The sequence below is a fragment of the Capra hircus genome, chromosome 8, assembly GCF_001704415.2.
Source record: "Capra hircus breed San Clemente chromosome 8, ASM170441v1, whole genome shotgun sequence".
Taxonomy (NCBI): Eukaryota; Metazoa; Chordata; class Mammalia; order Artiodactyla; family Bovidae; genus Capra; species Capra hircus.
Window position 1 is genome coordinate 49,101,381 of NC_030815.1, and position 26,944 is coordinate 49,128,324.

At 35.7% G+C, this 26,944-nt stretch overlaps 1 protein-coding gene and 1 long non-coding RNA gene across 2 annotated transcripts; one reads left to right on the forward strand and one right to left on the reverse strand.

Annotated features, from left to right (window-relative positions):
• On the reverse strand, nt 342–7,214 carry LOC102172064. The gene is made up of 3 exons (XR_001918446.1): nt 7,143–7,214; nt 1,774–1,937; nt 342–367 (listed from the first exon to the last, which is right to left on the reverse strand). It is a non-coding gene; the product is annotated as an uncharacterized LOC102172064 (long non-coding RNA).
• On the forward strand, nt 6,254–26,131 carry ANXA1 (annexin A1). The gene is made up of 13 exons (XM_005683754.3): nt 6,254–6,616; nt 13,830–13,906; nt 14,003–14,111; nt 14,818–14,912; nt 15,955–16,068; nt 16,509–16,599; nt 18,216–18,295; nt 18,488–18,544; nt 20,388–20,481; nt 21,807–21,902; nt 22,980–23,038; nt 24,641–24,763; nt 25,781–26,131. Exons 2-13 carry the CDS (start codon nt 13,841–13,843, stop codon nt 25,835–25,837), a joined length of 1,041 nt encoding a protein of 346 aa, XP_005683811.1. The 5' UTR covers nt 6,254–6,616; nt 13,830–13,840; the 3' UTR covers nt 25,838–26,131.

A 26,944-nucleotide genomic window follows, 5' to 3' on the forward strand; every position in this document is an offset into this window, starting at 1 on the left:
CATTTGAAGAGTTGTCTTCTCTTCAGTTCAGTTCAGCTGTTCAGTCATGTCTGACTCTTTGTGACCCCATGGACTGCAGCACACACCAGGCCTCCCTGTTCATCACCAACTGCCAGAACTTACCCAAACTCATGTCCAACGAGTTGATGATGCCATCCAACCATCTCATCCTCTGTCGTCCTCTTCTCCTCTTGCTTTCAGTCTTTCCCAGCATCAGGGTCTTTTCAAATGAGTCAATTCTATCGCATCAGGTGGCCAAAGTATTGGTTTCAGCTTCAACATCAGTCCTTCCAATGAATATTCAGGACTGATTTTCTTTAGGATGGACTGGTTGTATCTCCTTGCAGTCCAAGGGACTCTCAAGAGTCTTCTCCAACACCACAGTTCAAAAAACCAATACAATATTGTAAATAAATTAGCCTCCAATTAAAATAAATTAATTTTTTAAAAAAAGCATCAATTCTTCGGCACTCTGCTTTCTTTAGAGTCCAACTCTCACATCCATACATGACTACTGGAAAAACCATAGCCTTGACTAGATGGATCTTTGTTGGCAAAGTAATGTCTCTGCTCTTAAATATGCTGTCTAGGTTGGTCATAACTTTCCTTCCAAGTAGCAAGCATCTTTTAATTTCATGGCTACAGTCAACATCTGCAGTGATTTTGGAGCCCCATAAAAGAGTCTGTCACTGTTTCTATTGTTTCCCCATCTATTTACCATGAAGTGATGGGACCGGATGTCTTCTCTTATTCTTACGCAATAACAAGAAACCATTTCTTGATCAGACTGTGACGTGCAATGAAAAGTGGATTGTATATGACAACCAGCAGCAACCAGCTCAATGGCTGGACTGAGAAGAAGCTCCAAAGCCCTTCCCAAAGCAAAAATTGCACCAAAAATGGTCAGAGCCACTCTTTGGTGGTCTGCTGTCAATCTGATTCACTCCAGCTTTCTGAATCCCAGCGAAACCATTACATCTCATAAGTATGCTCAGCAAATCACTGCTGCTGCTGCTAAGTCACTTCAGTCTTGCCCAACCTTGTATGACCCCATAGACGGCAGCCCACCAGGCTCCCCTGTCACTGGAGTGGGTTGCCATTTGCTTCTCTAATGCATGAAAGTGAAAAGTGAAAGTGAAGTCGCTCAGTTATGTCTGACTCTTTGCGACCCCATGGACTGCAGCCTACCAGGCTCTTCCATCCATAGGATTTTCCAGGCAAGACTACTGGAGTGGGGTGCTATCGCCTTCTCCAGCAAATCACTGAGATGTACTGAAAACGGCAATACCTGAAGCTGGCAGTGGTCAACAGAAAGGGTCCAATTCTTCTTCATGACAATGCCTGACAACACAATGCACAACCAGTTCTTCAAAAGTTGAATGAACTGGGCTACAAAGTTTTGCCTCATCTGCCATATTTACATGACCTCTCACCAACTACCACTTCTTTAAGCATCTTGACAACTTTTTTTCAGGCAAAACATTTCCACAACCAGTAGGATGCAGAAAATGCTTTCCAAGAGTTAGTCAAATCCAAAGCGCAGATTGTTATGCTACAGGAATAAGCAAACTTATTTCTCATTGGCGAAAATGTGTTGACTATAGTGATTTCTATTTTGATTAATATAGATCTGTTGAGCTTAGTTATAATGATTTAAAATCATGGTGTGAAACCTTAATTTTGTTTCCACCAACCTATTACATTTTTACACCATTCATACAAACATGCACACACATAGCATTACAAGCTAAATTTTCACAAAATAATACTTACCTTATAATAAGTGAAACATACTGATACTTTCCACGTTGTTCCATTTCATTCTATTCTACTCCTTTCTTTCTTTTTAGTGTTGATCAGTGCATAACAAATTGACTTCAGAATTCACAAATGATTTTGATTTAGCAGTTGAAACATTGCTCTAGATGTGTCTCCACCTTCAAAACAAACAAAATATTGTCTTACTTTGGCTTGACCCTAATGAGAAACTTAGGAAACTATTTTCCTTTCAAAGTCCATGAGGATAAGTAGATTCCAAATCCCTGGGAATTCTAGTCATGGTTAATTCTTTGGCAGATAGGGTGATAACTTTCATTCTTCCCTGTTAAATCCATATCAAGGAAGCAAGATAATGTATCTAAGTGTTATTCCTTCACATTCTCAATTAACCACCTTCCTATACTGATGTGTTAAGAACAGAGGTTCTCAACCTCTTAGCACCAGGGACTGGTTTCTTGGAAAACAATTTTTCCGTGGAGAGGAGGTGCAGGGCAGATGGTTTCAGGATGATTTGAGTGCTGTTACATTTATAATGCCACCGTTTGATCTGATCACCACTGTCACTGTAAAGCAAACAATGAGGAGAGGCTGTAAATATAGATGAAACTTCACTGGCTTGCTTGCTGCTCACCTCCAGCTGTGCTCCCTGGTTCCTGGGATGCCAAGTTAAGAAGATGAAGTTCCTTCCTCCAACTTGTTACACATATATGCTTTTGTCTATTTTTGCTTCAGTGTGATGATACACTCCAATGAAGATTCACTCCATTGGCCTTCAGTATCTTCATTTGACTACTTCATTGAATGGGCAGGAGGATAAAATTAAAAAAAAAAAAATTCTCTATTTCACATGATGTTGGGAAAAACTGAGTAATAATAACAATCAATAATTTAGTTGTGTGTGATAATTATTTGAGTATCTGACATTTCCAGAGATAAAGGGAAAACCATTTAGAACACTATTTCTCAAAATTCTTTAACCTATGCAGACATTAGAAACACAAACTAAGGCAGTATTTTCATTGACTGTGGATAATGGGTGTGAGAAAGCTGTGGGGAAATTTTGAGATTTCAGAGAACTGCTGTTTTTGATGATTCTGAATATACCTCTTTCTCCACATGAAAAGTAATGCTTCAGTTCAGTTCAGTTCAGTTGCTCAGTCGTGTCCAACTCTTTGTGACCCCATGAATTGCAGCATGCCAGGCCTCCCTGTTCATCACCAACTCACCAACACACACACTCATGTCCATCGAGTCAGTGATGCCATCCAGCCATCTCATCTTCTGTTGTCCCCTTCTCCTCCTGCCCCCAATGCCTCCTAGAATCAGAGTCTTTTCCAATAAGTCAACTCTCCACATGAGGTGGTGAAAGTATTGGAGTTTCAGCTTTAGCATCAGTCCTTTCAAAGAACACCTAGGACTGGTTGGATCTCCTTGCAGTCCAAGGGACTCTCAAGAGTCTTCTCCAACACCACAGTTCAAAAGCATCAATTCTTCAGTGCTCAGCTTTCTTCATAGTCCAACTCTCACATCCATACATGACCACTGGAAAAATCATAGTCTTGACTAGACAGACCTTTGTTAGCAAAGTAATGTCTCTGCTTTTCAATGTTATCTAGGTTGGTTATAACTTTCCTTCCAAGGAGTAAGCATCTTAATTTCATGGCTGCAATCACCATCTGTGGTGATTTTGGAGCCCCCAAAATTAAGTCTGACATTGTTTCTACTGTTTCCCCATCTATTTCCCATGAAGTGATGGGACCAGATGCCATGATCTTCGTTTTCTGAATGTTGAGCTTTAAGCCAACTTGTTCATTCCCCTCTTTCACTTTCATCAAGAGACTTTTTAGTTCCTCTTCACTTTCTACCATAAGGGTGGTGGCATCTGCATATCTTAGGTGATTGATATTTCTCCCGGCAATCTTGATTCCAGCTTGTGCTTCTTCCAGCCCAGCGTTTCTCATGATGTACTCTGCATAGAAGTTAAATAAGCAGGGTGACAATATACAGCCTTGACATGCTCCATTTCCTATTTGGAACCAGTCTGTTGTTCCATGTCCAGTTCTAACTGTGGCTTCCTGACCTGCATATAGGTTTCTCAAGAGGTAGGTCAGGTGGTCTGGTATTCCCATCTCTTTTAGAATTTTCCACAGTTTCTTGTGATCCACACAGTCAAAGGCTTTGGCATAGTCAGTAAAGCAGAAATAGATATTTTTCTGGAACTCTCTTGCTTTTTCCATGATCCAGAAGATGTTGGCAATTTGATCTTTGGTTCTTCTGCCTTTTCTAAAACCAGCTTGAACATCTGGAAGTTCATGGTTCACTTATTGCTGAAGCCTGGCTTGGAGAATTTAGAGCATTACTTTTAGAGAGAACCTAAAACAAACGGGTGGAGGAAACCCCTTACTAAATCAGATGTTTTGCCAGATTTTGTCCAAATACTTTTACTCTGTTAAAGTATGATATATGTGAGAGACTGCATATTTTGTGTCCTTGTTTTGTTTCCTTTTCACTATCAGGTCTGTACTATAGGAGTAGAGATAAGTATACTGTGAAAATATAAAACATAATAGTTATTCTAACTCTCTCCCTTCCCCCTCCTTTTCTTCATTTTCTGTTCTCTCTGTGTAAAATAAATGGAACTAATGAGTCATCTTCTAGAAATAGCAAGACTGGTGACTCATTCCTCCAGACTTGTAGTATGTGGCTTTTACATACATGAAGCATTTAACCAGTTATTATCCCTTAGCTGCTAATGGTAACACATGATACATTTTATTTCCAGATCCCACTTGACAGCATTATTGGGGGGACAGAGTTCCTAATAGATTACTCACAGAAATATTTCTTTATGGTTAGTGACTTTCTTTTTATATTTGGGAGTTTCATTGCCTTTAGAGTTACAGCAGCAATTTAATTTTGGAAAAAAATGTTTTTCTAACTTGTTGTCCTTAATTCTGCCACAGGTATTACATCTATTGTTGGTATCATACATTTGCCAATGTATTAAAAATCCAAACAGACAACCCAATTCCTCCACATTAATGCTACCAGTAACCACAAAAACAGGACAAAATGGGTCCATATGTTTCTTTTAGGTAGTCTTCTAAAAGCCACATGAACTTTTTTCTTCATTTCAGAGGAGTGTCACTGTGCATGTTCGAATGTTTCCATTGTCAAAATCAGGAATAAAAATACAAATATGATAACTTTGTGTAAGTATCTTTTCCTTTTTCACCTGACAAAAAGAAATGTGGTATGAAAAAGCTGGTCTACATCTGTCCAAGATGTAATAATATCAATTTGTGATAATGCCAATCAATTAATTAGTTGGCACCTAATTAAATAGTTCAAAACATACTTGTTATGGTAGGTGACTATATATATATATATGTATATATATATATATATATATTCTTAAATATTTAGATGATCACCCCTCTTCAGGATATGTTGACTTCATTAACATTAGCACTGAGAATTTAGAATCTGTTTTAAAAATTGACAATCATAAGAAACTATCTTCACTGATTTTTCCAAACCTGATATATACATACATAATAACCTGAGATATCTAAGAGGAAAAAGAACTACTAAAATGCAGCATAAACTGAACTGTAATACTATGAGAGAGGTCATACTTGTGCATAGTTTAATGGAAACATCATATATAACTTTGTAAGGCTTCATGAAGAATAAAAATGAATCATCATCAAGATTACGAAACAAATTTCCTTTCCTTGAGTCAAGTGGGAAATTTCTTGTGATACCTGCTCGTTCTGAAACAGCTGCTACTCCACTAATCCTTTCATTTTGTAGTTCTAGTTTATTGTTCAAATTCTGTAGAATACTAAGGATCTATTTGCATGAAAGTTTATATATAACTTAGTCTATTAAAAGAATTAATGTATTAAGCCTTCCTCTAATGTCAATATTTTCTTAGAATGTCATAATGGTTATATTTCTAGAATTAACTTTGAGATTTTGAGACAATTTGGAACTTCATGTCTTTTCCATTTCTTATACATATCAACAAGGTGTATGCAAGCATAGAACATATTTTGTTTTGAAGGCAGGAAAAATGCTGGTGAAATAGAAATAGAAAACTATCCAAGCTGATTCACATTATTGTATAGCAGAGACTAATACAATATTGTAAAGCAATTATAACTCCAATTTAAAAAATAAAGAATAAAATAACAAAAAGGAAAAATACCCAGAATTTTTTAACACTAAATCTTGCAGATATATATATTCTTTCTTAATTCTCACAAGAATTCTAGTAAGTTGGCAGCCTAGAAAATATTATCCTTATTTCACAAAAGTTGAAACAAATTCAGGGAAATTAAATATGTCCCCCAAATAACATAATAACTAGTGGTGAAGTTAAGACTTAACCAGTGAGAGTTTTATTTTGTTTTAAAGTTTATGATTTTTCATTCCACAATTCGTCTAACTAAAAAAAGTATGTCAGTCGTTGGTATCAGGATTGAGGCAGATAGTGCTGCATACTTGAACACCTCTTATATTCTGCTCCCCTGAAAAAAGCAGTGCAAACTAAAGTGGGGGGAAAAAAAATCTGTACTTCCGTTTCTTTTCCTTTTTGCTGTCAGCTCTGAGTTGGCTTAGTGAATAGTTTTGCAAGGCTTGTTTCACTTTTGGGCAAGGCTGAGCCCTGTATTTCAAACAAAAGACAGTCAGTTACTAACTTCTGGTTGCTAGGTGTGGCCTCCCTTGAAATTCTATAAAATCAGAAGCTCAAGGTTCCACTTCCACCACAAACCGTTCAGAGGAGAATCTCTCTTTAGTTCTTTGTACGGAGGTGAAAAAAAACAAAAAGGTAAGTCTTGGTTTTCCTTTAAGTTTTGGCTGTTTTGATAACTTTTACCGTCAGTGTTTAATGTTACTACTGTGGAATTTATGGCTAGCTGCACTTATATATTTGACAAACATTTCTGTAAGATTACATTGGGAATTTATATTTTGGGGATCACAAATTACAGTTTTATTTTTACTTAGTTAAGAAATACAATTTTAAAAACAAGAAAACTTTGCTTAATACTGGCTTTCTGTACTGTTGGTGAGTTACCATGGAAAAGAAGAGATGAATGTGTTTGTTCCCACAAGTTATGAGTTTCCAAGATCTGTATGAACTTTATGTAGAAATCATGATGGATGGTGGGTGTTTGTGGGGAGCCAGGCCTGAAGAACCCAGAGGTGGGTTTCAGGGACTTAAATAATTTATTTTTTTCTAAAAAAAAAAAAGATTCAGATCTCATAGTGGAAATTATATCCTTTGTAATTAACATCTTAAATTAATGTTATGTTCACTCATGCAGTATAAATAAATAAAAGGATCCACTTACTTCATTTAGAGAGGGTGTGGCCGCATTCTTTCCCCTGGAGCCTCTGTGTCATAGACTGGCTTTTCAAGTGCAGATTTGAAAACATAAGGGGAAAGGAAACATTTCCTGGGTGGTGTCAGATAAGTTATCCCTTGGGAATGTCATTAGAGCCCTCTAAAAATTATTCCACTTAGTAACATCTTGATTGTCGAATGAGCTAATGGCTATAAAACTCCTTAGGAAAGCAAAAAGCATATCTAAAGTAGAGATTTTACTGGTGTTGGATATACATGCAAAAGTGAGGGATTTTTGAATCCTAACCGTATATCTGGCTCTTGTTTATTACAAATGTCCCTTCAAAATTTTTTCTTAGCTCATTCTCAGTGTTAAGTTAAATGATCTGATATCTAATTTTTAGTGCTAGTTAATCAAAAACTATGTACTTTTCTTGCCTAGTTTGTGTCTAAAATTATGTTTGGACTTCGAAAAAGCAATATTCTCCTCTGCCCACAGGAGTTTTGTAGGCACATTGCTGAACACCTCAAATGTGGTAAAATGCCAGTTTCATAATTTCAAAATTCTTAGCCTCTTCTCCAGAAGCTGGGTTACCACCCTAGCCCCAGGCTCAACCACATCTGGCAGACAGCCATCATTTGACAGATGTTGACAGAATAGTTAATAATAATATTATTAAGAAACCAGCTAGAGTTTCGTGGTTATTAAATACTTTTTCAATCAAAAGATCTGCAAAGACTGGTTTCTATTGATGTTAGCTTGCTCAGCTACTGCTTAATCTTCTCTACACCCATTAAGTGATGACATATTTGAAACCAGCGGACTTATTATTTTTCAGTGATAAACCAAAAGCTATCTTTTGAGTAAATTATTTCCTCTTTCTTTAAAATGGGAGAGATTTTTATGAGAAAGATAAGAACAGACACAATTTATGTAATACCTTCCTTCACTATGGGCTGACCTGGCAGCTCAGACCCTAAAGAGTCCTCCTACAAAGCAGGAGATCCAGGTTCATTCCCAGGATCAGGAAGATCCCCTGGAGAAGGGAATGGCTATCCACTACAGTATTCTTTTTTTTTTTTCCTGTGGTGAATGAAAGTTCAGTGTTTATTGTAAGGCGCCATACAAGGAATCTGAGACAACTAGTGCCCAAGCATGTCCAACTCCCCAGAGGGTTTCAGCCAAGGACTTTTTTTTTTTTTTTAATTTGTATATATATATATTTATTTATTTAATTTTTATTTTTACTTTATTTTACTTTACAATACTGTATTGGTTTTGCCATACATTGACATGAATCTACCATGGGTGTACATGAACCCCAAACATGAACCCCCCTCCCACCTCCCACCCCATATCATCTCTCTGGATCATCCCCATGCACCAGCCCCAAGCATCCTGTATCCTGCATCAAACATAGACTGGCGATTCGTTTCTTACATGATAGTATACATGTTTCAATGCCATTCTCCCAAATCATCCCACCCTCTCCCTCAGAGTCCAAAAGTCCGCTCTACACATCTGTGTCTCTTTTGCTGTCTCGCATACAGGGTCATCATTACCATCTTTCTAAATTCCATAGAATTCCTTGGACGGAGGATCCTGGTGGGCTACAGTTCGTGGGGTTGCAAAGACTCAGACACTACTGAGCGACTAACATCACTCCACTTTTCTTTCGCTATGCTAATTTTTTCCACCTCCTGGTACTTGAGGTGAAATTTATGACTAGCATTTCAGAGCTGTAATGAATCTCAGCTACTGTGCATTCCAACTCTTATTTTTATAATTGGAGAGCCCTCTTCACTCCAAAAGTTAAATGTTTTCTTCAGGTCATATGGCCAGCTAAAGAGAGTCAAGATATGGGTCAAAACTCCTCTATTCTTATTTTTACATCCTATAGTTGTGGATAAAAAACATTAGTTAAGTTGGTATAGATATTTTTCCTAAATAATTAGCACTGATACACTATTTGTTCATTCAGTGATGTTTTCCAGCATACTAAGTACCAGGCATTCTGCCAGGCATGGTAGATTATCATTGCCCCCATGGAATGCCACTAAAAATATAGCTGAGTAAATAAATAGAAAGTGATAATGCAGAACAATAGGGGCAAGTGGAGGGGTGAAGGCAGGATGCTTTGGGAGAGCACAGATGGTTGGTCGCTTACCCCAGTGTTGAACTAAGGAAGGCCCGTCTGGAGGATGTGATGAGGTCTAGGCGAAATCCTCTCTAAGAAGCATCATTTAGGCAAAGAGAATTGGATATGGAGGATGAAATAGCATGCCAGGCAAACAGAACACCCTACTCAGAGGCCTGGAAGCGAAACATTCATGAAACTACCTTTCATAAAGTGTTTCTTCATAAGTCATGCCTTTGTATAGTCTAATTGCCTTTTCTCACATGAGTAGGTGTGGGAAAGACTTGTGAAATCTATAATCGAGGAAAAAAACTACACAGGCCAAAGCGCTGAAAAATAAACTTCCTCAGGCTGGAGTAAAACCTGCCACGGTCTCCATAGGCTTACTGTGAATGAATTTGATTCTTAACTATACGCTATTAAAAATATCATTGATCATTAAAAGCATATACACTCTTTTGGAATCAGAAAGCATGGATTTATGTATGCCCTGATGCTTGCTACTAGTATCTAGAAAATTGACAGAAAAAATTACATTATTCCCCCAGGTAGAAAATGGGGATAATGATGTCCTCTGCAAAGATCTATTTTTGCTGCTGTCTTTGCAGAACTCTGATCTTTCTTACTTACCATCAGGAAGGCATGATAGATCACAAAACTCAGTTTCCTCTGTCAAAAATTCTGGAAGTAGGGTTTCATGAAGCTGACAGAGATAGAAAATGTGGTTTTTAAAGTTATTAAAAGCAGTCTTGTAATAATTTCAAACCTTCAGAAAAGTTGCAAGAATATTGCACAAAATTACATACACTTTTTACCCAAATTCCCCAAGTGTTAATATTTTACCACATTTGCTTTATCATTATCTTCCTTTTTGTTCTTCTACCCACTCTATATAGTTATTTTTACTGTATCATTTAAGAGACCACTGCAGATATGGTGTCCCTCTGTCTCTAAATACTTCAACCACAGTGCAGTTTAAAAAGAAAAAAATCAAGAAATTAACTTTCATACAATGTCTTAGTTTTCTCAAACTGTACAGTTGGTATAATTGCTAATGTACCATTTCTAGAATACCTTTCTCTTACATTTAGCAAGCATCATTTAATGCATATTTACTTTATTTTAATTTCTTGCTGAGTGAGAGGAAGAGAGCTCTCTTATGACATAAAAATATTAATTTCTAGAAAGTTATACAGTTTTTCATAGATAAATGAGATTGATAGGCAGTGCATCTTCACAGATTATTAATTAGAACAACACTGGAATTTTATTAATTTCCATGTAAGTCAGTCTATTTATAGATGTTCAATTTCATCTTCAAATTAGATGATGCTAAGGACTGAGATGAACTTGGTTTCAAAGCTCATTGGTAGCCAGATTAAATATATATTGAGCCAAGGAATATTCAGAAAACAGGCTCTTAAACACCTAATACATATTCTAAATGTTGCAACTAAAAAGAAAGATGGAAAAAAGCCTCTTGTGAACTCATGGGATTATTAATTTTTTATTTTTTAAAAATTCTAATTTCTAGACTGGATCATTCTCTGAATAGTAAAAAATATGTGACAAACATTTATATACCATGTTGAAGTTTATAAAATGTGTTTGCATGCATTATTTGTTGATAGTTAAGAGATCTTACTTTTAAATTATTAAGTGGGTTTTATCTAGTACAACATATTGGTTTTCATGCAGAGGTTAGGTATTGAAAAGACAGAATGGTTTAGCAATACAATTTGAGCAAAATATTTTTGCTGTTTGTGGTATTTGTAAGGTGTGTTGCAAATATTCAAGGTTCTGTTAAAACATGCAGTTGCATTTGAGCACTTAACTAGCAGTATATGATCAAATCTACTTCCTGTAGGGAGTTTTTTTTTTTTTTTTTTTTTTTTTAACATCTTGTCACAATCTTTGTATCTTTAAGTTTTGCTGAGAGCTTGTGGATCTTATTTGGCTGAATTGAGATTCCATTTTCCTCTAACTCTTTTCCTGAAGAAGGCTCTATTCAGGCTGCTTCTCTTTTCCAGACCATATTCCAGATCACTTTTTCAACCAAAATCTAGGAACACAGAAGATATGTCACAAAGCTATGTTCTCTGTGGACATGTGTGAAATAAATAATTTAACCCTTTTATTTTTGTTATTTTGTCTAATATAATAAAGAAATATTTTCTAGTCTTTCTCAAGTTTATTCTTTTAAGAAACTAATGGATGATATAAGCTTTTTTAAGTGAAAAAATTGTGATGTACAGTAAAGTTTCCATAAAATTTATTTTGAAGTTGTGAGGCTCATTTTAAAAATTATATTTGACAATATTCTTAATCTCCTCTTTGATCGCTTTTGAAGTTTTTCACTTCTAATCGAAAAAAGTGGAAATATTGGAACATCTGTTTCTATTACGGAGGGAAAATTACTCCACTAAGTGACCGATTGTATCACTCATTCTAAGAATTCTACTTTCTAAAGGGCATGGATGAGATAAAAAATGGATATTTTAAATACCTGCAGTCTTGCCAGAAATTGCAAGATGTTTTGTATATGCCAATTAAGCAAGAGGAAAATGAAACTCCATGTGCCAACAACAGTTGCAGCAGATTATGGTGTAATAGGAACTAAAACCTTGTGCAAAATTGTACACCATGACTTTACCTCAGGAAATAACTTTAAATTGATCAGTTGTTGGGGGGATGAGATTAAATAAGTGCACAATATATTGGTTCTCCTCACAGATGACAGAACAGTAATTTGAACAATTCCCATGATAATTAAGTAGAGATAGTTTCTGCTTTGGATATTATTTCCCTCATGTATTTAATCTCATTACTTAGAATTTCTGCCACTTTTCAGCAGATGGGGATTGAACTACTTTGCCTGAACATACCGGTAAAGAATCAGGCTATGGGTTTTACTCCTCATGAGTCATTTAACTTCACAAGGAGAATTTAAAACTGCTAAGATCATCCTTCGAATCTCTTTCAGATGTACTCATAATAGCAGTCTCCAGAGAAATAAAAGGGTGTGGAGAGATCGATCAGCATAGAACTGGAGCGTAGGCTCCTAAAAAAAAAAATCCTAGACAAAAAGGATCCTTGAGGGCTTCTTTTGCAGATAATGCAGTAAATGCATTAATTTTTTAAATGTACTTCAAGTTTTAAACATATACATAGCTTATTAAATAAAAATATTGCTGAACGATGATAGTAAGTCAAGCAATTTTCTTTAACATACAATTTTCCAAAGGAGGACATGCATGGTGCAGTTTCACTCTAAAGAATCCTTTTTAGAGCAAAGCAGCTGGTATAAAATAATTCTTTTCCAAGATTATTTTGTATTGGGTAAAAAAAGAAAAACAACACATGTAGGATGAGAATTCAGACAGCTCAAATAGAAGAAATGTGAGTGTAGTGATTATTCCAGGTGCTGAAATAATTTTATACCAAGGAATGGAAAAGAAAATTGAATTATTTCAAGGAGAAATCTCACAAGAATATCTTTTTTTTTTTTTTTAGGTAGAGTTTTGAGTCTTGAGTTCACTCCTGTAGATTGCCATAGATTATCTTAGCTTATAAATGCCAGTATAATGTTCTTTTCTCTACCCAATAGCTTTGTTCAAGTCCTCATTAACCTACATGGATTCTCCTACAGCTTACTAAGTGGTCTCTAATCTTCCATCTTGCCCATCTCCTAGGCATTCTCTATGATACAGGATGAGTCATCTTTCTGAAATATAACTTTCTTTTTAAAAAACCCATTAATGTTTATCCAAAACTTTGGAAACACATTTGAACTTTTAAATTTGGGCTTCTTGAGCTAATAAACTCTTATCAACTTCCCAAATATGACAAGCTTCTCTGTTTTGTTCTCTTTAACTTTTTAGCCAATTTAATCTCAAACCTTCCCCAAAAAGAGTCTCAGATCACCCAGAACTTCCTCTAAAAATTGTTCTTAAACTTTTCCATTTTCTTAGGAAAAGCACATGCTGGCTTTAAGTTCTTTGAGGCAAAGGATGTTTCAATGTTTTTACGCCCTTGGGGCTTGGTATACAGTACATGGTGAAATGAAGCACCAGCTTTGCTCTTTACAGCTTATCTGTTTACTTATAGACGTCATCTGAGCCCTTAGGGTAGGCCTGAATATACTGAGAAAGAGCTACATTTCTGAGGCTTTGGGTTTCTGTGCAAGGGTAGTAGAGTCTCTTTAAAATAAATTCAAATCTAGGGACTTCCCAGGCAGTCTATTGGTTAGGACTCCTGCTTTCACTGCAGTAGGTGCAGGTTAGATTCCTGGTTGGGGAACTAATATCCCACATCTTTTGGCATGCAGCATGGCCAAACACACACACACACACACACACACACACACACACACACACACCCCTACATTTAAAAACAAACCAAAAAACACTACATCTAGCATTGCATGATTCTCCTAAGAGTAATCCTGGAAAGTAGAACCAGGGCTGCTCTATGTCTTACATATGTAAGGGAACGGAGTGGTATGTATATGTGGTGAGTTTGTGGTTTGTAAAAACATCGACCTGTTTTCTTTTCAGATCCTTCAAAAATGGCAATGGTATCTGAATTCCTCAAGCAGGCCTGGTTTATTGAAAATGAAGAACAGGAATACATTGTAAGTCAAGAGACAATAAGATAACTCATTTAAATAGTAGCATTAAAATAGAAGCAAATGTAAGTGAATGGACAGTAATTTATTTCTCATTCACAGAAAACTGTGAAAGGATCCAAAGGTGGTCCTGGGTCAGCAGTGAGCCCCTATCCTACCTTCAATCCATCCTCAGATGTTGAGGCCTTGCATAAAGCAATCACAGTTAAAGGTAACTCTGTCTTCCCCAAACAGTCCCCTCCTAGACATTTCAGAATGGCTGCTAAAACACAAACATGTGCAATGGAAAGAGTCTGCTTCATTTTGAAGATAAGAGATCTTTATCAATGAAGATACACTTCCTTTCTCAGCACTTAGGAGATTTTGATTAAATCAGTAGACTACTGCTACAACAGTTATCCTTACAAAGCTCATTTCTAACAGAATGCTGAAGTCAGCACCTCTGCTCACACTTAAGGTGTGAACTAGGAACAAACACTGCAACACTGAGAGCTGGGGAGAATTTCTTCTTCCTTTGGTGTCTCAGACGGTAAAGAATCTGCCTGCAGTGCAGAAGATCCAGGTTCAGTCCCTGGGTTGGGAAGATCTCCTGGAGAAGGGAATGGCAACCCACTCTAGTATTCTTGCCTAGAGAATCCCATGGACAGAGAAGCCTCGCAGGTTACAGTCCATGGGGTCACAAAGAGTAGGACACAAATGAGCCATTTTCACTTTCTCATTCAAGTGAAGGGACTGTCATCCATCCCAAGTGCTTCCATCTGATATAGAGTCACATCCATGTCCCAGCCTGTTATAATTTATACTTCTTTGTTTTGTTAAGAACTTCATTTGAAGCATCTTGATAGTGAATCATTTTATGTCCGTTACTGATGATAAAGAAAATTGATTTTTAAAGTCTAGATGCCCTTTATTTCCAGGTGTGGATGAAGCAACCATCATTGAAATTCTGACTAAGAGAAATAATGCACAGCGTCAGCAGATCAAAGCAGCCTATCTGCAGGAGAAAGGAAAGGTCGGTTGCAGTGGTTAATTTAGATAATTAATTTCAGTCATATTTATGTTTAAATATAGCGTTTGATGGGCTTCTCAGGTAGTGGTAGTAAAGAATCTTTGCCTACCAGTGCAGGAGACACAAGAGACACAGGTTTGATCCCTGGGTAAGGAAGATCCCCTGGAGTAGGAAATGGAAAGCCACTCCAGCATTGTTGTCTGGAAAATTGCATGGACAGAGGAGCCTGGTGAACTGCAGAGTCGAATACAACTGAGTATGCACGCACAGATTTTGAAATACAGTTGCCTAGTTCTTTCAGTCTCTAGCCACTGTTTTCCATTACAACTAAGTCTGGGATTACTGTATTTGTTTTCTTGGTTGCAATGTAATCAGTTCTATCGCATTTGCTGGTTTTATGCATTGTTTTGATTCTTTGCACATGTGGTGTTCTATATTGGAGATAAGCCTTTAACTTGAACATAACAGACATCAAGATTTCTGTTGGCAGTAAGAAATATGTTCTGATTGAAATATGACTTCTGTTAAATTTTAAACTGAGCTGTTTAGTGTCTGAATGTAAAGTTTATATGTATAATTCTACTTTAAAAGTAAGGTTTCTATTTTATACAAAATATAGGTAATTTTTTTAAGGAGTGTAGTTAGAAAACTACATAATGTCTGATTACAGTGCTTATTTGAAAAGTGCAGATCTCAATGGTTAGAAACATTATTAATACATTATTTTTAAAGTATTCTTATTACTATTTCTATTAATACACAGCCCCTATCTTTTGAGCTTTGTCATTTATTCCCTCTATAAAAGATTGAGAATGCTATCCTTTAAGGAGTTATCAATGAATTCAGTAAATTTCATTCTAATCACTCTAGAAGCAAAAAGATTAAGATATTAAATATTGGGTACCCTTTTCTATGTAAAGGGAAGGAGCTATGAAAACAGGTTGGGTTTAGGACTCAGTAAGATTAGCTAAACATCAGGTAACACTGCTTTACTCTATTACCTAATGCATTATTTACTAAAAGGTTATATATCTTCTTGTTATAGCCCCTGGATGAAGTTCTGAAGAAAGCCCTCCTCGGTCACCTTGAGGAAGTTGTTTTGGCTCTATTGAAAACTCCAGCCCAGTTTGATGCCGAAGAGCTCCGTGCTGCCATGAAGGTAAACCACCTGATTTAAGCAAAGCACCTTTCCTCAAAGTATGTTCAAACCACTTATGCCTGCTAGAGTATTCTCAACAACCAGCACAGGGCCACCAATCAGTGGTAATAAAATGAATAAGTGCATGAATAAGTAAAAGAAAAAATAGATGCTGGTGTTAACAACTATGTTATTTCCACTATCTTCATGATGTTACCATATTTAATAGATCTCACTTTGTATTTATTTGCCTAAATATTGGCATTAAACCCATTTTGTTTTTTAAGCAATATAATACATACTTTATTGCAATTAATAAATATTGTGGATATTTATTGAATGTTGTGAGAAATTTATTAAATGTCAGAGTCAGACAAATTTTGGAACATAATAACTAGTTGATACTTTTGAATGAAGATTTTTCTACATTTTTTTTTTTTTTTTCATCTTTTTCAATTCAGGGCCTTGGGACTGATGAAGACACTCTGAATGAGATTCTGGCATCAAGAACTAACAGAGAAATCAGAGAAATTAACAGAGTCTATAGAGAAGGTAAGTTTTAATGCGTAACAGTCCAAGTGTCTTAGTTGAAAAGGAATTCTGATATACTTTTTGAAAAATTGAGTGTGGATGTTAATTATGGGAAAAGTACATATTAAAATATTTCTTTCATTGCCTGTCACAGGTCTATCACAAGCACATATGGTTACCAGACACATTAGAGTTAGTGGGGTACAAATAAGGGACACGATTGTCTCAGTCCTCATCAACTTTGCACTTAAAAAAAATTGTATGTCTGGGACAAATGGCCACATAGTATTGCAATGAAATTCTCAATTCAAAGCTCTGAATTTAAATAATTTTCTAAAATCATTTCCTATTTTTATGAGATTTATTTCATAAAAATGTCCCATTGTCTTTCATTTTGAAAAGATAATAACAACAAAAACAAACAAACAAAAACCCTCCAAACATTTGTCCTTGAAAAGATAAACAGCTTGGTGCTTATAATTCTCTGATGCAAGCTAACTTTACCATTATGAACATAAATGACTTACTCACTGTTAACATCCAGTTAGATTCATGGGGATGAAAGACTAGCCATGGCTCATTTTATCTATTCAGTGAAACATTTCATTTCAATGGTATGCTTAACACTGTAAAGAGAGTATCTGCAAATGGGTCCTGGGCAGTGCTGAGTCATCACTATTTTCTTTTTCTAATTTCCTAAGCCCCCTGTTTTTTTTGTTCGTTTGTTTTATTTTTTCAACCCAATATGCAGCACCGTAGAGGATCATTCTACGTGATTTTAAAACCAAGCACAGAGAATACAATAGTCCTCGTGTATTATTTTCACGGAAATCTAATAAAGGAATCAGAATAAGGAAGTTTTAACCTCATGTTCTGCAATTCTTATCTCATTCTCAGTATTTATCTTAGGTCCATTTATCAGTGATAGTCATCAAGAGGGGCATTATAACTAATTTTTTTAATTTTATAAAATATAGTTTACAAAGGCAAATAGCCATAAATTATTCCCAAGGTACAGTTCAATGACTGTTTATTAAAATGTTCTGCCTTCTAGTCAACTATAAATTCAGTTAAATTTTTGCTGAAAAATAATAACAACATAATTTTTTAATGTTAAGTAAGAATATTTAACAAAGAAACATTTTAAATCCATATTTACTGTAGAGGTGTATACATACACATATGCATACATAACTAAATTGTATTCCATATAAGACATTTATCATTTCAAAGTAAATAAATAGTCTATGTTCATGCAAGCACTTTGGTTTGTCCTTTTAAATAGCTCTTGTATTCACCCCATTGCTTAAATTCCGGTATGATTTATTTCAGAAATAGTTATCTAATAATGTATACCTGTGCAATTTATTCTTGTTAGCAAAAGCTTTAGGGCTGTAGAGTTTCATTCACAGTATTATCTAAATTGTTTTAATTGCCTTATAGGAAATAAATTTGATGATCAAAAATTTTACTTGCTCTGATTTTGCTTTATTAAAAAATAAAACTATTTGAAATGTGTTCCATAAGTTATTGAACATTTGGCATTGCAAGTTGTGAACCAATATAGAGATGTTAGATATTATTATCATCACCATTATCAGTAGTTTACTACAAAATATATTTTTCCTATTTCTCAGAACTGAAGAGAGATCTGGCTAAAGACATCGCCTCAGACACATCTGGAGACTATGAGAAGGCTTTGCTTTCTCTTGCTAAGGTATAATGAAAACAGATCTGGAAATATCTCTTCTTTGATAAAAAGTAAAATCTTAGATTTCATCTCTCTCTAGAAATGAGCAATTCACTCCTTTTTCTGCAAAGAATATTACTCATCTGATTTTAAGAGAATAAATAAGTCATGTGATTATATGCTAGAAAGCTACTTACATGAGAATGGGTTATTTTCCAGGGTGACCGATCTGAGGAGCTTGCTGTAAATGACGACTTGGCTGATTCAGATGCCAGGGTAAGCAAGTGCTTATAAATACTCTTAGAATCTACTTTGCTACTTCAGTTAGGTCCGACCTGAGGTGAGGTACCACTTGAGGGCTTCCATGTGAAAGCAGATATGAGATTCTCCAAAAGGATAATGGCATCTAATGTCCATTCCCTGAAGGATGCCCACCGGCCAGGATTCAAGCAATCCAAGAGAGGAAATGTGGTCTTTATGTTTTCAACAGGTTGCACTGTTCATGAAACTGGAGAGGATTGAGAAAGAACAGTAAAAATTTGATCTGTTATTGAGAAAACTCTGAATTTTTATTTTACCAGGTATAAGAAAGTAAAAGTGAAAAGAATAAACACATCTAACAATTCTTTAAACAATGAACATTGGTTTAGAAGTGTAAGTTAATATTGTAAAAATATTATGGTAATGATATTAAAATTATAAAAGTTATAGCATTTATATACTTTCAAGTATATTATTATATATTGTTTCAGTGAGGTTGCTTGTTTTTTAATACATCAGTCCATTGGCAACATTAGAAAAACTGTGTCGTTTTGGGACTTGGAATTTTTGGTAAAAAAATGGCATCTAGTATTTACATATGCTTTACTCATGGTACAGTTAGTATTCTCAACAAATTCATTACAGTGAGTTAGTAAAAATAGAAACTTACTTGACTACTCCACTCTCTTCACTGTATCAATGCATTATCCTGCATTTATTGACTTTTGTTAAATAAATGCATCTATATCAGTTGTTTGCTCAGAAAGTCCCAAATAACTTTTTATGCCCATTGGAAGTTTTATCGTTTTAATAGAAATTGTGCAATCATATCAAAGAACAAAAGTAAGTATTTGAGTAACTGCCCATAGTAAGAAATTACTATTATTTGCTTGTGATACTTCTGAATTTGCTTTCCATTTTAAGACTATCAGGGAGCTTCCCTGGTAGTCCAGTGGTTAGGAATCCAGTGGTTAGGAATCCGCCTTGCAATGCAGAGGACACCAGTTCAATCCCTTGTCCAGGAAGAGCCCACATACCTTGGGGCAACTAAGCCCGTGTGCCCAGAGCCGGTGCTCTGCAACAAGAGGAACCACTGCACAATACAACTAGAGAATAGCCCCTGCTCTCTACAACTAGAGGAAACCCACGTGCAGCTGCAAAGACCCAGTGCAGGCAAAAATTAAAATTAAAAAAAAGACTTTCAGGGCTCTTAGATGTATATTTATGGCCATTACATGGATTAGTGTGACCCAGGAGGAGGGTGGTAATTAACATTTCAAAGGTAACAGAGCAGGTTGCTGACAATAAGGTAGAGGTTATCTTTTCCATTTACAAAAGAGGAAAGTCTTTAGTTTAATAATGTGAAACTACATAAGATTACTAAGATATCTCAGTAGTAATATCTAAGAACGATTAAGCTGCAAAGTCAGAATTTGAATTCAGAAATTCTCACATCAAAATTCAACATCTAGGTAATGGTTGAATTATTGATTTATTGGTACCATTTGCTGAAAATTACTTTAAACAATTAGAAGTAAAATTAAAAATTTAGAGATTGTCCCTTGAAGTTTTCTTGATACAGAATGTAATCTTAAAGCGAGTTAACTCAATAAACATTTATTTTGCATGCATAGATTCAGTCTCTAGTGTTTGCAAGGTAACTTGAGAGATATTATGGAAGATACTTGACAAAACAAAGTTTCCATCTCTAAGGAACTTGTAATCTTAGCATTGTCACCTGCTTTGATTGTATTGGACACAAAGCAGCTGCCTCCAAAATCTTTGAAGAAATCTGACATTCTTATGCAGATATCAAGTCCTCAGAGGGTCAAGTGTTTACTTTTGTGTTTTTTAACAGGCCTTATATGAAGCAGGAGAAAGAAGAAAAGGGACAGATGTGAATGTGTTCACTACCATTCTTACCACCAGGAGCTATCCCCATCTTCGCAGAGGTAAGAAGAAAACAAATGTTCCCTGGGACTGTTTGCAGAAGTCATTTTTTATTTTTATTTTTTAATGAGGACAAGCAAGAGAAAGGAAAGGGCTTCCCTGGTAGCTCAGATGGTAAAGAATCTGCCTGTACTGCAGGAGACTTAGGTTCAATCCCTGGGTCAGGAAGATCCCCCAGAGAAGGGAATGAATGGCAAATACACTCCAGTATTCTTGCCTGAAGAATCCTGTGGTCAGAGGAGCCTGGCACAGAGGAGTCCATAGGGTCACAAAGAGCTGGACACGACTGAGTGACTAACACTTTCAAGAGAAAGCAAGAAAGAAATCTTAATCAGTGACACTCTGAAACCAAGTGGATGCAGAATTCCTGATCTCTTATTGCTTCTTGTGCATTTGTCCAGCTTCGTACAGACACCACGTGATAGTATTTGAAACACATTTTATGACTTTGGCATGTAGAGCATTAGTTTATTTTTACTATTTTTTCCCCTCAAAATATTTGGAATAGGTCTGACAATATATACACGTAAAACAGAACACATGAAATTACAATGAAGAAGAAAACAGCTGAGGCTAAGCGAAGAAAAGAGTATCTAGATACTCCAGAAACAAAAGCTAAAAGAGAGTTCTTGCCACAAGATTTACCCCTGAGTGTTCTGGAAGTAAAGACAAAGGGCAGATCATGATGATTACTTCAAGTTTATTATTTAATAACAGCATTCTGTTAGCACTCTGAGATTAAAATAAGAGGAATCTACAACACAGATCTTTATATAAGGAAAGATCCATTTGCTGTGGCACTTGGCTCTGATGTAGAGTTATGGCTGTCAATCAAATGTCACTTCTAATAAATGTCAACATTTGCAAAAATTTTCCCAAAATACACAGAAGCCCAAAAATAGCCATGTGAATTACATCTCTCAGAGAAGATGATGTATCCAAAATATGCTCAGATGAATAGTTAGATTTACATTGTGTTTTTTGAAGTTCAGTCATCCTAAGGAGTGCTTTGGGCTTCCCTGGTGGTGCTAGTGGTAAAGAACCTGCCTGCTAATGCAGGATACATAAGAAATGTGGGTTCAGTTCCTGGGTGGACAGATCCCATGGAGGAGGGCATGGCAACCCATTCCAATATTTGCCTGGAGAATCCCATGGCCAAATGAGCCTGGCAGGTGACAGTCCATGGGGTCACAAAAAGTCAGACACGACTGGAGTGACTTAGCATACACATAAGGAATGCTTTGACTTCGTGGCCATGCCTGATTTTGCTAGTTTGCTAAAAATAACAGGATGTTTTGTATATCTCTAATTTAAATTTAATATTCAGTATTTCAGAAATATTCCAAGTATAGTAAGCATGACATGAACAAAGTTCTGGACCTGGAGTTGAAAGGTGACATCGAGAAATGCCTCACAGTTATTGGTATGTAGTCCTGAAGAGGGAAGAATTTTCTAACTTGAAATTGTATTGTCAATGTTGTCCAATAATTTATAAAATATAATAACAAGACAAAAACTCAGATGTAATTTATGTTGCAAATAGAGGTAGCATGTAAGATAATGACAATAAATATTTAGCTAAAGTGATGCAATAGTCATGTTAGTAATTACAGGTATTATTTCCTTGATTAAAAACATGAGCAGGTGGATAATATTGAGCATCAACTTGTACCATGCAATATACCAGGCTGGGCATGGCACAAAAGAAAGTCAAAATGGTCATTAAGAGCATGGGATTTGGAATTAGATAAATGAAGGTCCACATCCTGGTCTGTCACTTGCTGAGTAATCTTGGGCAAGGATTTAGACCTTCAGAAGAAAAGAATTTTAAAGTTTTCCCTTTTATTCAGATGACCAGTTGAAGTTTGGAAACCTACATTATAAAGCAGTGCTTCTCAAACATTAATGTGCACATGAATCCTTTGGGGATCTTGCTAAAATGCATATTCTAATTCAGTAGGTCTGGGTGGAAACTGGAAGTCTGCATTTCTAACAAATTCTCAGTTGACTCCAGTTCTTTTGGTCCATAGATCACACTTGGAGTAAGAAGGTAGAGAATCTGCTTAAAACTGACACATCTGTTAGTATTTTATTTGGCAGTTGCCTTATATTTTATGACTTTCCTGTCCCACTTGGATTTTTTTTTCTTATTACAACAAGAAAAAAAGTATTTCTTGCCTGCCAACATGGCCTTTAACATATCTACTGGTTTCCTTGTTTCCATGAAGAGTATACTCAGGATAGCATGAACTATTTAAGCTGCTATCGGTGGACTTAGGATAATAGGAGATAAATGATATTGTCAGAGGACAGAGTATTCAAAATCACTGTCTAGAAAATAGCTTTTTTTAAGCCAGATATCCCTTACTGGGGGTGGATGGTGAGGAACAGGGATGGAGAACAGAATCTTTCTTGAAAACCTTTGTATTTCCTATTTCTTTCATATGTACCTTTCTTCTTTTGTGGTAAAGATGTCAACTAAAACATGCCTCTCTTACAGTGAAGTGTGCTACAAGCAAGCCAATGTTCTTTGCTGAGAAGCTCCATCAGGCTATGAAGGTAACATATGATTTGCTTTGGGGAAAAAATTACTGTGTATGGAGAGAACAGAAAATCCCATATTGTTTAAAAATTACATTTATTTTTTAATATCTTTTCATTAAAAATTATTTTTCTGTCCATTGCAAGAGGTAATACACTTACTTCTTAAAATTCTGTTAGACTTGTTATATTCTTGTATAGGTAAGATAGTAAGGTGAGCTTGAAAGCAATTTGTAGATTACTCATGATTTGCATAAAATCTGAGTTAGCAGAGGAAGGGCGATATACTTCCTCGTAAGCTGAAACTCCAGTTCTTTGGCCACCTCATGCGAAGAGTTGGCTCACTGGAAAAGACTCTGATGCTGGGAGGGATTGGGGGCAGGAGGAGAAGGGGACGACAGAGGATGAGATGGCTGGATGGCATCACCGACTCGATGGACGTGAGTCTGAGTAAACTCCAGGAGTTGGTGATGGACAGGGAAGCCTGGTGTGCTGCAGTTCATAACGTCACAAAGAGTCAGATACGACTGAGCTACTGAACTGAACTGAACTGAATGTATGATTTTAGCAAGCTGCTAAGATTGTAAGCTTTACAATCTCTTCTAAATTTCATTTATCTTTTTTATTATTTTGCCTTCCATGGCATTGCTTAACATGTCATTCTAAGATTTTAAAATGTCATTGTAAGCTCATCAAAGTGTAAGGTTTTATTAAGACGTATTTGAGATATCACTTTAAGTCCTTTATTGTCTAGCTTGTATTTTATTATATAGGATGGTACCTATATACTTGTGAAAAGTTGTGAAGTTGTCTGTTTTTTTCCTTTGCAACTCCAAAATAAAGAAGTCTTAGGAGAAAGCGATCTAACCATTCAATTAAAAGAAGAGTCCCTTTGATGTGATAGGCATGTTCCACTGGGTAGTTGGCAGTACAGTTCCTGACCCCATGCTTGCTGTTACCTAGTGAGGTTATTAGATGGGTAATGAGAACACCTAGTATTGTAAATGAGAAGAGGGACCTGTGTCCCAGACTTTAGAAAGCAGTGTAGGTGTCAGCTAAATTACAACATGCTGTTTGAACAGGAATTAGCCAGATGAGAGCAACAGTGTAAAGAATGAAGGAATAAAGCAAGTCTGATCCTGGAGGAGAACACGACATGTCCCTTTCAGGATAATATATAGAGAGTGATGGTACACGGTGGAAGAAGCTGTAGAATTAGGCAGGGCATTGTAAGCCCAGGTAAAATTTGATTAATTTTCATCCTAAAATCTACAGAAGGTCACTAAAAGGTTTTAAGCAGATGAATCAAATGATCAGTTTACAACTTAGAAAGTTTACTTTGCAGTTCTTAAATAGCTTAGACAGAGGAAAGACTGGATAGTGGAAGATCACTTAGGAGGTTTTAAAAGCTTTCTATATAATTCTCTTGTCACAGTTGAGTTCGCGTCATTTTATTACCACTTGTTTGAAGTGTGTGTGTTTGTGCGTATTTTAATGTGGAAATAGTTTCTCCATAAAAACTATATAGGTTAGCAAAATAGCTTCACATTCAAACCCACATCCTGCCTTAAGAGTAGGCTTGGAATATAAGGGACACTGATCATCATTTGTTTTCAACAGGGTGTTGGAACTCGTCATAAGACACTGATCAGGATTATGGTTTCCCGCTCTGAAATCGACATGAATGACATCAAAGCATGCTATCAGAAGTTGTATGGCATCTCTCTCTGTCAAGCCATCCTGGTATGTTGTAATTCTCATAATGTTACCCCCACAAATGATAATTTTTTTGCAACTTCTTCAAAAAGAAGGGCTGATTTACTGTATCCATAAATTACATATATAAGATTAATTTGTTATATCAATATGCAGAGACTTTTCTTGTGGTCTAGTGGTTAAGGCTCTGTACTTTAACTGCAAGGGACATGAGTTTGATCTTTGGTTGCTGAACTTGCTGCACAGTATGACCAAAAAATAAAAACTTTAAAAAAGATACATAATTTAAAGTAAATTGAACTTGGGCTGGTAAAATCTACTAGTGATACTATACAGAAAGACTTCAGATTTTTCAGTAGTCATGGAACAGTTTACCATACATACATTTAGCAATCAAAATGCTTTGGTAGAGATATATAATGATTTATGTTGCAATGAATATTGATCAGAGGATTAGAAACTTTTTATTCTAAATTTTTCCTTAACTTTGTCATATGTAAAAAATAAAGAATGCATGTTCAAGTTAGAAAGTGAAAAATAAAGACAAGTCAAGGAGTTTTGAACTTAAAGATAGATGACTGTTCAAATTCAATTTGGCATTTGTATTGGATAACAAAAATCTAACGAAAAGTGAGACTATCATGGACTTATAACCTTCACTCTGGTTGAGCAAGTCAAAGGTGATATGAAGTTATATTTTGCTATATTTATTCTGTGTTATATTTCATTCTTGGAAAATAATGGCTTTACTATAGAATAATCAAGAGAAGTTTGCATCTGAATTTTGAAAGCTACTGCTGCTCATATAAGCAATTAAAAATACCAGTTATCTGCTATATAAATTTTATTAATTAAATAAAGTGATATTCTTTAAGAATAAGTGATATTCTTTAAGAATAAGTGATATTCTTATCCAAGATCCAAAAAAATTGATATACTCTGATGTATGTTAAGCCTAATACAATAATTATTCTACAATTTAAAAATACTTTCTATTGATTGTGGTCTCAGGTAGCATTAAGTATACTTTATTTTTATCAACAGGATGAAACCAAAGGAGATTATGAAAAAATCCTGGTGGCTCTCTGTGAAGGAAACTAAACATTCCTTTGATGATCTCAAGCTTTTTGATCAGAAGACTTTTTAATCATCTTTTCATTCCATATCATAGATTTAAATAGGAAAGTTTCTTCAATAGGAATATAGTCTAGTAACTTCTTCCTGAAAAATATAGCCTATAAATCATTTTTTGTATTACAACTCTACAAAATAAATACAATTTTTTAAAAAATACATAGTTATTCCAAACTATAAAACCCTACAAAGAGGTTGTTCTGGTAATAATGCCTAAGAAAAATGTTTACCTTGCAGAAAATAAAATGATTTTACAGGACAGTTGATGTGTCATTGATTCTTCTATTCTGATTTTCTTTTGTGTGTAGTGCAGTTGCTTAATTTGATATCATGGGACAGGAATCTGAATTTTATATTATGATCACTTGTTGAAATAGACTTTGCATATTAAATAAAATGTTCACAGAGTTAGAAAATGAACTTTTTACATTTTACCATCTTTGTGTGTGCTCAGTTGTGTCTGACACTTAGTGACCCCATGGACTGTAGCCTCCCAGGCTCCTCTGTCCATGAAATTTTGAGCAACTAACACTTTTACTTTGTGTTGTATGTATTGTAGATCAGATGGTAAAGGCTGTCTGCAATGCAAGAGACCTGGGCTCAGTCCCTGGGTTGGAAAGTTCCCCTGGAGAAGGGAATGGCTACCCATTCCAGTCTTCTTGCCTGGAGAATTTCATGGATCAAGGGGACTGGCAGGCTCCAGTGGAACACAACTGAACAACTAACCCTTTTACCATCTGGTTACAGATTATTGAGATGGTATCTCTGTATAATAGTGGGATTTATTGCATCAGCATTGGAACACTCGAACATTCTGCTATATTTCATGAACCAGTATAAAGATGAAATGGCATCAGCAATAAAAATTTCTCACTCAAAAAAAAATGGTAGTTGCATGTATAGATTTCTGAGAAACTATCAAACTGTTTTCCAGGATGGTGTACCATTTTACTTTCCTGCAATAAATGTATAAGTAAGCTAGTTTTCCACAACCTCATCAGCACTTGACATTGTCACTATTTTGTCTTTTGACATTTTCTATTTTTTTATTGTTGAATTTTGAGAACTTTTAAA